Genomic DNA, 13,452 nt, shown 5'->3' with positions numbered 1-13,452 from the left:
AGTGGCCGAGCCATTTCACACTCACCAGAGGGCTGTGAGTGTTTCAGTTACTTGAAACATGACCCACAGTTTATCAGACTTGACAAGATCTTTTCTCCTTTAGTTCCTTGATATCACAGATATGGGGGAAGGGCCATAGGGTGGGACAATCTTTGATGCAGAAAGTCATAATGCTACTTTCTTTCCATGGAGCACATGGCGGACTGTCTGGTTGTGGTGTGAAGCGCTGGTGTGATGGGTAAGTGTGCCTGGGAGAGCAGAGAAGCACACCTCTAGCTGTGTCCGTGAGAGCAGTTCTTGGGGAGACCAAAAGGATGCTTTAATCCACTGATGGGTTCAAAATCTGAAAGGATTACTGTGAGGTTGTAGAGCTTCCTGCTTGGTTAGATAAAGCAGCTTGTTGGGAGCTTGGGGATTGTGGTAGTTTGACTGTAATTGACCCCATAATCTCACAGGGAGTGGCACTGTTAGAAGGTGTGGCTTTGTTGGAGTGGGTGTGGTTTTGTTAGAGGAAGTGTGTCATGGGGGCAAGCTTTGATTTTCCTATGCTCAGGATACCACCCAGTGTGTCAGCTGACTTCCTGTTGCCTGCAAGATGTAGGATTCCTGTTGCCTGCAAGATGTAGCTACAGCTACAGCACCATGTCTGCCTGCATGCCACCATGATCCTGTCATGATGATAATGGACCAAACCTCTGAAACTGTAAGTGAACCATAAAGTGTTTGCTTTATAAGAGTTGGCACGATCATGGTATCTCTTCACAGCAATATAAACCCTCACTAAGACAGAAGTTGGTACCAGGAGTTGGGTATTACTGTGCTAGGTCTACCATGTTTTTGTTTGGGCTATAAAAGCAGCAGAATGCTTTAAGCACTGTTTAATGGGCCATCCTGATAGGAGCACGGAAGACGATGGTGCTGAGTGTGGTCTGATGAGCTGTGGGGTCAAGAGGCTGCAGAGAAGAAAAATGTTAGTGTGTAGCCTAGAGACTGGTCTTGTGATATTTTGGTGAAGAAAGTAGCTGCTTTTTGCCCTTGTCCAAGAGTCTGCCTGAAGCTAAAATGAAGAGTTTTGGATTAATTGCATTGGCAGAAGAAATCTCTAAACAGCCTAGTATAGACTCTTTTGTGTGGTTCCTAATGTTCATGCTTAAAAAGATTAAAATGAAAAGGAGCAAGCTGGTTAAATTACAAAATATAAATTTTGACAAAACGAGCAGTAGGAAGTGGGATGGAGTAAAGTCCTGTGTTCAAGGAGATAAGCGGATTAAGAAATGAAGTATAGGGGTGGTGATCTCAGGGCAAGATCTCACCCAGCTAAGTTTCCAATTTGTGAAAAGTAACTCAAAGCTTAGAGTCAGATGTGGTGGAGCACACCTTTAATCCCAGCACTGGGAAGGCAGAGGCTGGTGATCTCTGAGTTTGAGGCGAGCCTGGCCTATAGAACAAGTTTTAGGACAGTCAAGCTTAGGCAGGGAAGGACAGAAAGCTGGTGAAGATATAACTGAACAAGGGGGGCATGTTTCAGTACAAGTGAGCAGCAAAACTTGGCAGTTTTGGCCACATGGTTCTGGATTTACAGTTAAGGATGGAAGAAATGGGTCTTGGAATTTGCCTCTGGGCCTAAAGAAAGCTGCTGAGACCAGGCATGTGTCACGAATGTCCCTGAATGGAGGCGTAGTAGAGACCATTGTGTGAAACTGAAGTTGAAGCCTGGATTGCCTTGGTGAACCCATGATGCTAGAGATGACAGCTGTGGGATACCTGCCGGGGAGAGCTGCTAACAGGGAGCAAAGCCGACGCAAGAGAGAAGTGTGTTACAGTCAACTAAGCTGAATGGAATTGGAGTTCTGATGAGCACTTTGACATTAGACAATGAGATGCAGGGTTTAGAGTTTGCCCAGATGGTTTTGAGTCTTGCTTTGGTCCAGTATTTTCTCACTCTGCTCCCTTCCCTACTTTTTGGAATGGCAATGAGTATCCTATGCCATTATATGTTGGAAGTATGTTATCTGCTTTTAGATTTGGAATTTAAAGAAGATTACAGTTCAGAGATTACATGAATCTCAGAAGAGACTTTGAACTTTTAAACACTGTTGAGATTGGGATAGACTATGGGGACTTTAGAAATTGGACTAAATGCATTTTACACTATGACACTGTTACAAGCTTATGGGGTCCAGGAAGTAGAGTATATATAAGGCAGTGTGAATGTAGTTGTTCCCCATAAGCTCTTAGAGAGTGGCAATATTAGGCAGTATGTCACTGTGGAGGCAGGCTTTGAGGCGCTCTCAGCTTCAGCACCTCTGAAGCTATAAGCGAGCCACCCCAGTCAGGTATTTTCTTTATAAGAGTTTCTGTGGTCTTAGTGTCTCTTCACAGCAACAGAATAACTAAGACAGGGATGTTATTTGGCCCCGACCCCTCTCCCTGCTTCCTGACCACCATGGGGTGAACCATGTCCCCTTCACATGTTCCTGTTGCCATGGCAATTCCGCCTACACAGTCTCAGAAACAAAGAGCCAAATGGTCACCAACTAACCCTGAAAAGATCCAGAGTAGATTTTTCTGTCAAGTGTCGCCACAGTGACATGAAGAGTGCCTAACGCAGGAGGAAATGCCTGGAGTGAGGGAAGCACTGTACAGGAGGAGAAGAGTCCCCTGGGATGCAATAAGAAGCACCTGCTTTGGACAGCTCCAAAAGGAAAATCAGGCCCTCTACACCCATCTTCCGAGAAGTGGGGCTGGAGTTGTAGCTCATCGGTAGTGTGCCTAACTCACATGTACAGAGTCCTGGTACAGATTCTCAGCACGAGGGGAAAAAGGAGGCACACAAACAACAGGTGTGCCACCCCATTTCATGAATGGGCAGGGGAGACGGAAGTCATGGAACCCGAGATCTTTCTCATGGTCTTGACACAAATGAATTCTCTATTCAGTGAAAAACAGGAACAGCTTCCCCTTAAGGCAGAGCACTGGTTTAGGAATCTGTTCTGTAAGGCAAGATGAGACGACCATGAGTGGCCTCCCTCTGGGCTTCAGTGTAGCTTGGATGCTGTAGCTATGGTTTCCTTTCAGTCTGTCTGTCTTTCTTCCATTTTCTTTCTTTGAGATGGGGTCTCTGCAGGTGGCCATGTCAGAGGAGCTGCAGCCAGCAATGGGACTGATGGAACACAGCCCACCGGACAGCAAAGCTATGATGGGATCCTGCAGAGGCAAAGCCCAGGATTGTTCCCAGAATGTCCCTTGTTTTTGCTGTGCTTCCTTCTGCTTGCTGCTGCCTTGTTCCTGTCATATTTGGCACGATGTGGTTACTCTGTGAAAGGATCCCACTGTACCTAGTACAGTGTGATTGTTTCTTGAGAAAACCCCACTCCTCACTGAGCAATTTACTTACAGATGATTTTGTTTATAAGAGAAATGATGATTAGTTACATCAATGATGTAACTGGACTTTCTGAGTTCGCCTAAAAGATATCGGTGGCTAAGACAATTAGTGAAAATGATTAGGGGAATGGTTTGGGTTATTCTGTCAATTGTTCCAAAAAGAGATACAAGAAGAAGGAGAAGGAGAAGGAGAAGGAGAAGGAGAAGGAGGAGAGGGAGAGGGAGAGGGAGAGGGAGAGGAAGAAGAGGAAGAGGAAGAGGAGGAGGAAGAGGAAGAAGAAGAGGAGGAGGAGGAGGAGGACGAAGAGGAGGAGGAGGAAGAAGAAGAGGAGGAAGCAGCAGCAGCAAAATAGGCTAAAAGTTACCTTCTCCTTTGTTAGATGTGAGATTTGCATAAGATGGGAAATAAGAACAAGGAAGTTTCATGCATTATAAAGCCAGAAATTCTGTCCGTGGGAGAACAGGCTGATGATCAAAGATAGCAATTACGTTCCCACACCCAAGCTTAGGCCTGAGTTCCTTGGTCATACAGCTTATAGAATTAATTGCAGGTTTTGGTATGCAGCTTGAAAAAACAAAATTGTGAAAGGAAATTAAATGACCCTACTGTGTGTAAAGAAAAGTAGCTGTTTAAGAGACTACTTGTCTAGACTTTCTGTAGAGAAGAAGCAGGCTAGGACCTGCTGCATTGCAACTGCCTGCCTGCGGGCACAAAGGAACTGGCTGGGATGGACGTCTTAAGGCTTTGTTAATCAATCAGAAAACAATCATTGCTTTGGGGTGAAGATGTTATAGTGGGAAAATTAATACAAAGGAAAAATGTTTAACTACTCATGGGCGTCTAAGAAAAACATGTAATTTGTGATCATAATGTGATTTCTTCCTGTGTAAAAATTTTAATTTGTTTTTGGAAAATATGTAACTTGTGGCTGTAAGGTAATCTTTCTTGTGTAGGAATTTTTGTCTTAGGAGAAATGAAAGGAATAAGAGAAAAATAAAAAATATAGAAGGAGAGCAACAGGGTAAAAGGAGGAGGGAATCAGGGTAAATGAATGGAACAAGCAGCAGCAGAGAGAAAATTAAAACAATTGCGCAGTTTTGCCCACACCACCCCTCTCCAGTGTCCGGGACCCGCTGAGAGCTGTTTCTCTTGGCAGGTCTCTCTGTGAAGCCCCGAGGAGTCTGGAAGTCACTCTGTAGACCAGGCTTGCCCTGAACTCATGGAGATTCGCTTGTCTCTGTTTCCTGGGTGCTGAGTTAAAGGCGTGGGCTACCAGGCATGCATCTGTTAATGCCACAGGGTCTCGCATGGAGCCAATGTGCACTCTCTTGTCCTCTGTGAAGGGTAAACATTGCTTATGGCGAAGAGTAAAGAGAGTACAAACCCCTAGTCACTGCTGATTACTCTGTGTGGAGAATGATGAAGACTTTCCCCATTCTCCCAGTGTAGTCTGGTTACTCTGTGTGGAGAATGACGAAGACTATCCCCATTCTCCCAGTGTAGTCTGGCAGAGGCCATGCTATTCTCACCCAGAAACCTCCAAAGCACCTCAGGAAGCACAGTGTGAGTCGCTGTGTGACAGGTGACCCAGGGCAGGTGGGACTGCCTGGCTCCCAGCTGGCAGGCCTGCCATCTTTTGGGCCTCGGGCTTTAACCCTAAAGCCTCCATAATAGACTTCTCTTAGGATGGCTCAGCACTGAAGAGCACTGGCTGCTTGCTCTTCCATAGGTCCTGAGTTCAATTTCTAGCAATCACATGGTGGCTCACAACCATCTATAGTGGGATCTGATGCCCTCTTCTGGCATAAAGGTGTACATGCAGATAGAGCACTCATACATAAATAAATCTTTAAAAAAAAAAAAAAGACTCCAGGACCCCAGCCGTGGGCTGAACCACGCCCAGCCTCTTTCTGCTATCTTTGTGCCCTTCCCCCATTAGTCCCCAGTCATTCCCCTGAAGCTCACCAGGGCACCACTGCTGAGCAGGATCATGAAGATGATGAAGGTCTCAAACCAATTGTGCTCTACGATGAGGAAGCAGGTTTTCCGAAGGATCCACCAGGACTTGCCTAGCCCTTCCTCAATGTTGACCTGGCAGCACTTGAACCGCTGGACACAACCTGGCGCCAATGGAAGAGTCAGGTCAAAGGGGATGCTTGTGCGGCCTGGTCCCTTTCCAGCCTCCAGTACACAGCAGTGGGACAGCAGCTAAGTCTATCTCCAAAGTGACAGGGCCAGAGCCCCGCGAGGACACAGTGTGAGGGCAGCAGGAGGGTGTCAGGAGGAGGCACACAGCAGTGGAGACAGTTCTAGTGGCAGCCTGGGGGCTGGTATCAAGAGAAGACAGACAGGCAAGACAAACTAGACACTAGGAACTTGTGTGTCAGAACTGAGTAAGGGAAACAATACAAAACTCCTGATCAAAATGGTGGCCAGCTCGTGCACCCTCAACCCCTGCACTGAGGTAACTGAATGACCTGCAGGCTTCATGCCAGCCCTTTCCTGCCCCCTTTTCACCCTCTGTGAAGCAGGCGTCCGGATCCAAGTATTCCTCAGGCTGCTCCACAGGGACTTCTTCCACCTCAGGCTTGATATCGATGGTGCTTCCCTCAGAGGAGCTGGTGTCATCCAGTTTCTAGTCACAAAAGAAGAACACGGTCAAGAAGCTGCACAGGGGCATAAATCCACCTCTGCTGGGGTCACGGGCACATGCCCCCAACCTGCACCACCTCTGCTGGGTCACGGACACATGCCCCAGACCTGCGCCACCTCTGCTGGGTCATGGACACATGCCCCCGACCTGCGCCACCTCTGCTGGGTCACGGGCACATGCCCCCGACCTGTGCCACCTCTGCTGGGTCATGGACAGACAGGCACTAGTCACAGGGCCCTCTGTGGGTCTCTGGGCTACAGGTCAAGTGGACAAAGCAGAGAGGCAAACTAGAAGGGGTTACTCTGGCCTCAGACCCAGGGACTCCAGAAGTCATGCAACAAACTCAGGCTTAGCCCAGAGGCCGTGGCTCTGGGGGCTGGGCTGGCTTCCAAAGTAAAGTGCCTATTGCAGAATCTCTTCATTAGGCCTAGAGCTGAGCCAGTCTTTGGAGCTGATGCCCTGCTGGTCCTCACACTCAATAGGGGTGGTGTTCTCAGTTGGGACCTTACATCTTTGCTGCCTTCAGGGTCTGACTCGCTGCTAACGTCCTCGGTGTTGAGGTTCTCAAAATCAGACTCGCCCACAGCAATGGGCACCCGAACGGTCAAGTTTGGGTTGTTGATGAAGGACATATGGTCCTCATCAATGATGTACTTCTCCACACTGCTGCCGATGCCGCTGGTTGTTCCGTTGCCATTCTTCTGGAAGTCGCCATTCCGGTGGATGTCCACACCAGTGTGGTTGGCGATGCAATTGGCCTTCTTTTCGTAGAGTTCATCTAGAGGTTTTACCTCGTCCGCCTCCCGCTGCTTAAAGTGCGCCTGTATGAAGGCGTGCACCTTTACTTTGGTCCAAGCCACCCCCTTCTTGATTCGGATGACGGAGATCTGCAGATTGTTCATCTCCCCATCGTCATCTGTGGCTGCCAGATTGTCTGCACTGAAGGAGCTCAGAAGCAAGGCCAGAAATAGGTTCAGCACCTACAGCGGGGCAGCAGGAAAAGGAGCAATGGTGGGATTAGAAGTTATCTACTCAGGGCTACAGCAGAAGCCAACAGCGCCACATTGAGCAGAGTTTCTGTTGTACTCTGTTTGGCTCCTATCATAGCTCATTTTGTTTACTGATTTGTGCTATGGATGAATGCATGACTTTATGCATGCCGGACACATGCTCTCCTAGTATGCTGTGTCCAGCTCCTCCACATGGTATTTTAAATGTTCACATCACCAGACAGGGATTTCTTTTGATTTTAATATAAGGAGTTTTTGCACTTCCCTCAGCTCTCTTATACTTTTATATTTGTACCAAACACATTATGCCATTTTGGCTTTTAAATGAATAAACTCGAAATGATTATGACACAGGTAGCTTTTAGGTCACACTTCCAACAACACCGAATAAACTACAGAAATGCAGAGATGGAGTCCAGAGAAACTGTGACAAAAGCTGCAGGTCTAGGAATCAGTAAAGAAACAAAAACCCAGAGACAGGTGCTAGAGGATCAGGATTTAGGGACCAGGGTTGGTAGAGAACGTCATGGATCACAGAAGCACTGTAATGACTTTATTATGGGAGAGCCAGGGCTTCTTCCAAGGAATGTGCCCGCTGCAGACCAGCTTCTTATGGCAGAGAAAGGAGACAAGCCGCACTGTCTGCGCTTATGGGGACCAGGTGGGCTGCTATGCCAGCTGCAGTGTGCTGTGCAGTCATCCAGTGAGCATGGGGCAATGTCTGTGGACATCTTTTTGTCATTGAAATTGGAAGATGCTCCTGGCGTGGGTAGAGGCTGGGGATGGTGGCGGCTGGGACAGTGTAACAGGCCCACAGCAAAGTATGTGGCCTGAGATTTCAACAGTGCCAAAGGGAGCACATGCTGATGTTTCTAGAAAAAGGAACGTTTTTATAATTGGAAGGACAAACAGATAAAAGCCCTCAAGTCTATCAGCTATGTGACCTTGGAGGAAGATGTGGGGGTCACCTGACCTTACTCTGTTTTCCCTTTTCAGTCATGATCAAGGGTTGCCAGGTTATGGTGTGCCATGACTCAGTGGGCACTCTAGTAATAGTCATTGCTTCATTCTTAAAGCAGACCTGGGCCAAGAAAGAGTTCAACAGAGGAGGAAGATGGTAAAGAAGCCAAGCAGCCCGGGGTGAGCAACAACAGGTCCAAGCCGGTACTAACCACCAGGTTGCCAATGACCATGACCATCATAAAGACAATGAGGCACATGGCCTGGCCGGCCACCTCCATGCAGTCCCACATGGTCTCGATCCACTCCCCGCACAGCACGCGAAAGACAATAAGGAAGGAGTGGAAGAAGTCATTCATGTGCCAGCGTGGCAGCTCGCAGTCCTGGTTGATCTTGCACACGCACTCCTTGTAGCTCTTCCCGAAGAGCTGCATCCCCACCACGGCGAAGATGAAGACAATGATGGCCAGCACCAAGGTCAGGTTGCCCAGGGCACCAACGGAGTTCCCAATGATCTTGATCAACATGTTCAGGGTGGGCCAGGACTTGGCCAATTTGAAGACTCGGAGCTAAGGAGAAAACACACAAACAAAAATGAAATGGTAAACCACTGTCTCACAACACTGCTGAAATAAAACATGAAATTACGAAGGCTGGCTTAAATTTGTCACCCTTAGGAAGTTCTCAAAACTTTCTAATCAGGTCTCAGACTAAAAGAGATTAAATTGAGGCATGGATAAAACAAAGTTGGATAATTTCAGAAATTAAATGAAAAGTTTAAAGCTAGGACCCAAGGACCTGCCTCTAGGTCTTTATATTGTTGAGTCAGAGTCCTTTCTGATTTGGTTCCTGAATTCTCAGAGAGAGAAACCAGCAAGAAGTATATAATCTATAGGGAACCGTAAGGACAGTAAAATAGTACCTCTGTTACCCTAAAAAGCAAGTATTAGAAAATGCTAAGGATTCCTTTGGCTTGCCAACAACTGGCCAATGGCTGCTACGAGAGTGTGAGACATTCAGAATCACCGGTGGAAAAATGACAACTCCCAAGTAGTGGCACAGCATACATGGCCAACATCTGTGGAAGGGGCGACCCCTGCCACTAATTCAGAAAACGTAAGTTTGGTTTCTGTCTATCATAAGTGTTTATACTCTGTAATAATTACAAGGTCCTGGCTAAGAATTACGATGCATGAAGCCATGGTGTGTTGGCCAAGGGAAGAATAATAATAATATCAGCAGTAGATGTCACTTGTCACAATACATAGACATCTTGGTAGATGTCAATAGCAGTAATTTGTGCCAACTGGCAATGTGGGCCTTTTCTGAAGGCTTGAGATTCACCCATGGACCACTCATATTGTTTTTCCTGCTTGGCTTCTAATTTATTCAAAATATTAGTCTTCAGGTTTTTCTATCACTCGATCCTTTCTCTTGAAATTGAGATAATGTTTAGTTTTGTTTTTTTTTTTTAATTTTTTTTTTTTTTTTTTTTTGGTTTTTCGAGACAGGGTTTCTCTGTGGCTTTGGAGCCTGTCCTGGAACTAGCTCTTGTAGACCAGGCTGGTCTCGAACTCACAGAGATCCGCCTGCCTCTGCCTCCCGAGTGCTGGGATTAAAGGCGTGCGCCACCACCGCCCGGCTAATGTTTAGTTTTTAAGTCTACTATAGGGCACTGGAGAGATAGCTTAGGGGTTGAGAGCACTGATTGTTTTCCCCAAGGAACCAAGTTCAATTCCCAGCACCCACGTAGTGGCTCACAACCCACCTGTAGCTCAAGTCCAAAGGGATCTAATGCCCTCTTCTGATCTCCTCAGGCACTGCATGTGGTGCACAAACATGCAGGTAAAATACCCACATGCCCACATGCATGAAGCAAAAATAAGCAAATAAGCAGTTCTCAATAAACAAACAATCCTGCCAGCCACTTCAGTGAGGTGCCACAGTGCAGTCTCTGGCCTATGAGCTCTACTCCAGCCCAGAGGGGCACAAGTGAGCCAAACAAGAAACTGCAAGGCCACGCATCTTCTCCAGGTGCCACTCACACCTGTGTCTGCAGCTGCTCTGCAGATCTCATTAACTTCTTCAGAATCACTTAGCAATTTAAACATTTCCTTATACAAATATGTTCATAAAAATGACATTAATCACTAATAACATGGAAAATTAAGTTCAACCACTAATTTCAGTATAATTTAATAAAACACTATTTTCTTTTCAATTTCTGGAAGGTGTTACCATACAGAAGAAAAAAAAATCTTTGAACACATAGGTTCTCTCTACTTTGGGGAGACACAGAGAAACAGTGCAGTAGCCAACCAAATGATCTCAGAAGGCCCCAGGACTCCCTTCCCTGCTGAACTAACCATTATTTCCTGAGGAACCCCTAAAACTTAATTTCTTTAGCTTTTTGATTCCAAAACCTATTTTTCACCCCATACTGTAGTTAGCAGAAAAGTTTTCAGGAATTTAGTGGTCAGCTGCACTGGGGCAGAGCACGCATTAGGGACAGCCTATGCTAGCTACATTGTGCTTTCTAGTAGTTAGCTGTAAGACAGGAAACATGCAGAGAAACTGGAGGAATCTGGAATACCAGTCGGAAAGAGCGCAGCACTGACAGCCCCTCCACATCTGCGAGACCCAGCTCCATCAAACTGAGGGAGACAATAAATCCGTCAAAAATGTTCCAGCCTTCTTGGAAATAATAGTAGGGATCCATGGCTATGAGCTTCAGGAACATTTCTGCCGTGAAAATCCCAGTGAACACCTGAAGGAAGGAGCACAAAAACAACAAACTTTATCATCTCTTTCAATACGACACACCCAAGTCTCAAAAGCCAGCCTTGGTCTCTATGCTGCTGGACATTAATACCTGCGTAGCCCATGAACACCCCACATAGATACAGGATAGTCTCCTTTTTGTTGGAATGACATTTTCAGTCCCACTGTTTCCATCTTGGCCGCCAGAAACACTCAGTTCATTCTGTGTTAACCTAAGCAGCATGAAGAGGATACAAGGCCACCCCCTTTTAAAGATTAGCAGGCATTTTGTGGTCTAATTTCCTGGGGGAGTAATTACAGTCAGCAGTGATGTATCTCCATTTCAAAGTCACTAGAGAGGACTCTGAAAGTCGTTACAAAGAAAGATAAGTGTAAGAGGTGACAGACCTGTAAACTGTCCTGAGCACTGTCCAATGTGCACACGTACTGAAATGACAGCTGTGACCGTAAACACACACGGCCACTTATCAATTAAAAGAAAGTAACATGGAGCTGGAGAGATGGCTCAGTGGTTAAGAGCACTGGCTGCTCTTCCAAAGGTCCTGAGTTCAATTCCCAGCAACCACATGGTGGCTCACAACCATCTGTAATGAGATCTGGAGCCCTCTTCTGGAATAAATCTTTTTTTTTTTTCAAAAAAAAAAAAAAGTAGTAACACTTGTAAAAAAAAACTTTTAGTGTTTAGGTTCATAATATACCCTATCATTTTTGATTTGCTATTGTATCTTACCAAACCTAGTCATAGGCTGCAGTTTAAGTGATCAAAGCAATTGGATGTTGTCCAAAGTGTATAGAACCAGAAAGAGCCCATAGTCTCTCTACTCATAACTCACCATTTTACATTTTCTCTGAGTTTTTAACGCACATGTGTTACAATACCTAATTTTAATGCACATACATGTGTTTTTTACAATACCTAATTTTAATGCACATGTGTGACAATACCTAATTTTAATGCACATACATGTGTTTGTTACAATACCTAATTTTAATGCACACACATGTGTTTGTTACAATACCTAATTTTAATGCACATGTGTGACAACACCTAATTTTCACAGTTGTTGTGACTCTGTTCTGCGGCTGCACGGTCTTCCCGGTTCATTTGATTGCCTGCTCCTATTCCACTGGTTGGAACATTCCCCAAGGAATTTCCTCGCTGTTGAAGACTTTGGTGCCTCCTTCTCACCTTTTCAGTATGACATCGGATTCATTTGCAGCATATTGTATGCAAGAACTACACCTTTCTCTCCTGGTTCCTATGCCCTGGCTTCTGCCTGAGAGAACACTTTATATTTCCTGGGGCTGTCCCTATCCCACAGGCCTTGGGAAAGTAACCTGCTGGAAGAAGGTCAAATTATGGGACAGAGGCCTGTAACACGAATAATACCTTAGGATGGACTGCCCACATATGTGACTCTTACAGACTATCACATTTTTCCAGAGAACTTTTTAAGCAACGATAGGCTTGACATCATAGTAATCCACAGGAAGGGGCCTGGAGTCAGATGCTGAGGTAAAGCAGGAACCTCTGCGGAGGGCTTCCCAGGACCAGAAGTCAGAAGGAATGCGACAACCATTAGATGAACAGCATTGGCTATCAGTCAGGGGGCGGCTTCCTTCCACTAAGGAGGACCAGTCCTGTGAGGGCTACTAGAGGTAGAACTGCCTGGATGACTACACTACACTGGCACTGAGGTCAACAGTGAAGCGGGGCTGGCAGAGTCAGAACTGAAGTAGGGAGACGAGAGCATCTTGGTGAGGAGGCCACATGAAGAGGAGAGCTCTCTGCAGCAAAGGCCAGTGTGGGAAGAACAGGGCCCTCAAAGAGAAGTGGCCCAAGCTGAGAGAACAGGAGGCAAGGATGTGGTCTGAGCCAGGTAGAAGTGAGCACGCGGGAGTGTTACGGATAGACAGTCCAGGCAGGATGAAGAGAGCTTCCATTCTAAAGACAACCTGTGCAGGGGCAAGAAGTATGTCCAGGCAGCCTGGCACGGTTCTTTAAGAGTCAAGTAGGGCATACAAAATAAAGGTGTGTGGGGTGCCCTGTGCAAGTGGCCAGCGTCTTGGAAGCATGAAGGACTTTCATATGGAGAGCAGTGGTCCGGATGCCAAAGGGGTGGAGGTACCACCTGTGTGTGCTGAGGGCACCCAGCAGAGGCTACTGGAACTAAACCTGGGCGTCTACATCCTGGCAGGCAACACTGGCTTTGAGATTATGTAAGTCTATGGCGGGGACTGGTAAGCGGATTCTCAGAGTCAGGAGTTTTGAAGGTACGAAGCAAGGAAACAGAAAGAATGCTATGGTGTTGGACTAGACTGGAAATGACAGAGCCCTTTGTGGTTGCCACTGTGCAGAACGAGTTTGCTCTAAATGGCTTGGCTTCTATCGAGCAGGTTGCTTGCTGCTCTAATAAGCACACTCAGTGGCCAGTCTTGGCTTCACAACACTACAGTCACGGAAACAATCAGGGCTTCTCAAGAATGTCCTATTCTATCCTGGAGCAGAAAAAAATGCAAAATTAACCTGGACTGTTTTGGGGAGTACCAGAAAACATGGTAAAAACTAATCAAAAGGACACAGAAACCATGTTGAAGGGCTTCCTAATAGCCAAATCAGGGGTGGGGTAAACATCAAAGTCAGTGACGGTAGTGCACTG

At 46.4% G+C, this 13,452-nt stretch overlaps 1 protein-coding gene across 1 annotated transcript in view; it reads right to left on the bottom strand.

The window, feature by feature from the left end:
* Positions 1–13,452, bottom strand: part of Scn8a (sodium voltage-gated channel alpha subunit 8) — a 171,050-nt gene that overhangs the window by 27,095 nt on the left and 130,503 nt on the right. The window contains exons 15-19 of the mRNA XM_038342097.2: positions 10,605–10,778; positions 8,224–8,580; positions 6,551–7,021; positions 5,906–6,023; positions 5,354–5,508 (exon numbers count right to left, since the gene is read on the bottom strand). Coding sequence (XP_038198025.1) covers positions 5,354–5,508; positions 5,906–6,023; positions 6,551–7,021; positions 8,224–8,580; positions 10,605–10,778 — 1,275 coding nt within the window. The remainder of the gene's footprint in view (positions 1–5,353; positions 5,509–5,905; positions 6,024–6,550; positions 7,022–8,223; positions 8,581–10,604; positions 10,779–13,452) is intronic.

Source organism: Arvicola amphibius, chromosome 9 (assembly GCF_903992535.2).
Source record: "Arvicola amphibius chromosome 9, mArvAmp1.2, whole genome shotgun sequence".
NCBI lineage: Eukaryota > Metazoa > Chordata > Mammalia > Rodentia > Cricetidae > Arvicola > Arvicola amphibius.
This window is presented reverse-complemented; position numbering and strand designations above follow the sequence as displayed.